Source organism: Humulus lupulus, chromosome 1 (assembly GCF_963169125.1).
Source record: "Humulus lupulus chromosome 1, drHumLupu1.1, whole genome shotgun sequence".
In the NCBI taxonomy this organism is placed as follows: Eukaryota; Viridiplantae; Streptophyta; class Magnoliopsida; order Rosales; family Cannabaceae; genus Humulus; species Humulus lupulus.
In genome coordinates, this window is record NC_084793.1 from 20,131,281 (window position 1) to 20,133,019 (window position 1,739).

The 1,739-nt window shown below is 31.1% G+C and overlaps 1 protein-coding gene across 1 annotated transcript; it reads right to left on the bottom strand.

Annotated features, from left to right (window-relative positions):
- Positions 1 to 223: 223 nt before the first annotated feature.
- Positions 224 to 851, bottom strand: LOC133788542 (chaperone protein dnaJ 11, chloroplastic-like). The gene has a single exon (XM_062226067.1). It carries the CDS (start codon positions 682 to 684, stop codon positions 352 to 354), a length of 333 nt encoding a protein of 110 aa, XP_062082051.1. The 5' UTR covers positions 685 to 851; the 3' UTR covers positions 224 to 351.
- Between the last annotated feature and the right edge of the window lie 888 nt (positions 852 to 1,739).

The following is a 1,739-nucleotide window of genomic DNA, read 5'->3' on the forward strand; positions in this document are numbered from 1 at the left end:
AGATTTTTGTTATATAAATATAATTTGAATGAAAGAGTCTTTTGACGATTTGTATTTTACATAGTTATTTCCAAAACATCATGACGTGTTTTCTTACTTATAGATATATATAAAAGCAGTACAAGATAGAACCGTTTCCATCTCATCAATGCTCAAAATGTGATAATCTCATCTTAGTTGCATGTCACCACAAAATTAAATAAGAATAACTAAATCAAAAAAGTTGTGCACATGAAAGAGAAATTAGATTAAATAAATATACACACATATCCAATAATCCACATGAACATTACTCTTAAAACTAAACTAGCTAGCTACTAAAATAAGGCTTAATTAAATTAATCTGATTTGCTACCAACACTGATCAGTTTCCCAACTTCTACTAGAAAACCTCGATGATGACATGGCTGAAGCCGCCGCCGCCGGCGAGGCCGAATAGGCAAAGGGCCGCCGTGATCGGTTGAAAAGATCTTTATCATAGTTTGCTCTTTTATGAGGATCAGACAAGGTGGAATAAGCTGCATGGATTTTCATGAACTCGTTGGCTGAGATTTCTTTCTGTTCGAAGGCTACCACATCAGGATGACACACTCTTGCTAGTTTTCTATAAGCTGCTTTGATCTCATGTCCGTTTGCACCAATCGAAAGCCCAAGAACTTCGTACAACGACGTCGTACTAGCCATTTTCACTGTCGTTTTGCCTCTATTTTATAATAATTTATATATATATAGTAACTTTTTGATCAAATATTATAATATAGGTTTTTGTTTTTGGGTGGAACTAAGAGTATGTGTATGTAGCAAATTTTGAGATGGATGAGAAAGAATGGACGATATTTGAGTTATATATATAGGCTTTAGAAATTGGACTGGTGGGTTCAAAATTTTAAATCAACAATATTCATTTTTATTAAATTAAAAAAAATTGGGAGTTCCCTGTTGAAATTTAATCTGGTTGATATTCATTTTGAATCTTAAGAACTTATCCATAAGATGATGTACCAAAAATGCTGACTCAGCTCACTGTTTATGTGGATAAGCTTACCTTTTTTTTCTGTCCTTAAATGCAGGCCATGGCTATACCCCAATTCTCATCGTCAAGGACATGTATGGCTAGGCTACAGGTATTGCATTTTATTTTCAGTAGTGACAGGTCATGAGAAGACCCAAGGACTTAACTGGTAAAGTTTTCTTAAAGAAACAGTCATATTTTTATATCAATACTTGATTTAATACCATTACTTGCTTAGGTCCCAATTCTTTTTAACACATATATATATATTTATATATGTATACATATATTTGTGTGTCAAAATCTTATTGGTCAAGAGTGTTGAATAGATCCATTAATTTTTATTTATTTATTTATTTTTATCAAGAAATGGAGACCTCTAATTTATAAGTTACATTATAGTGCCACTTAGGACTAGCTCAAGTACGAATGTGACGTGTATGTGAGGAAGAAGAGATAAATTTTCAATGTATTATGAAAAAGTATAAAATATACATTCAAATAATATACATAGTAATTTAATGTAAATCTCAATTTTAATATATATACATATATAATTAGTTATCCTAAATTATCATCTTACTATCTATAATATTTATTGAGGTGCATATTTTGATTGTTTGTATCATTAGTCTTTTATTAATAGCCTCATGATTCATGATGGAGACAACCCGTGATAACAAACAAAGCAGGTGTGAATAACATAAAAAACAAATTCCAACCAACA

Excerpts from the sequence above, each read along its gene's own strand:
- LOC133788542 (XM_062226067.1), bottom strand. The coding sequence starts at position 684 with ATGGCTAGTACGACGTCGTTGTACGAAGTTCTTGGGCTTTCGATTGGT.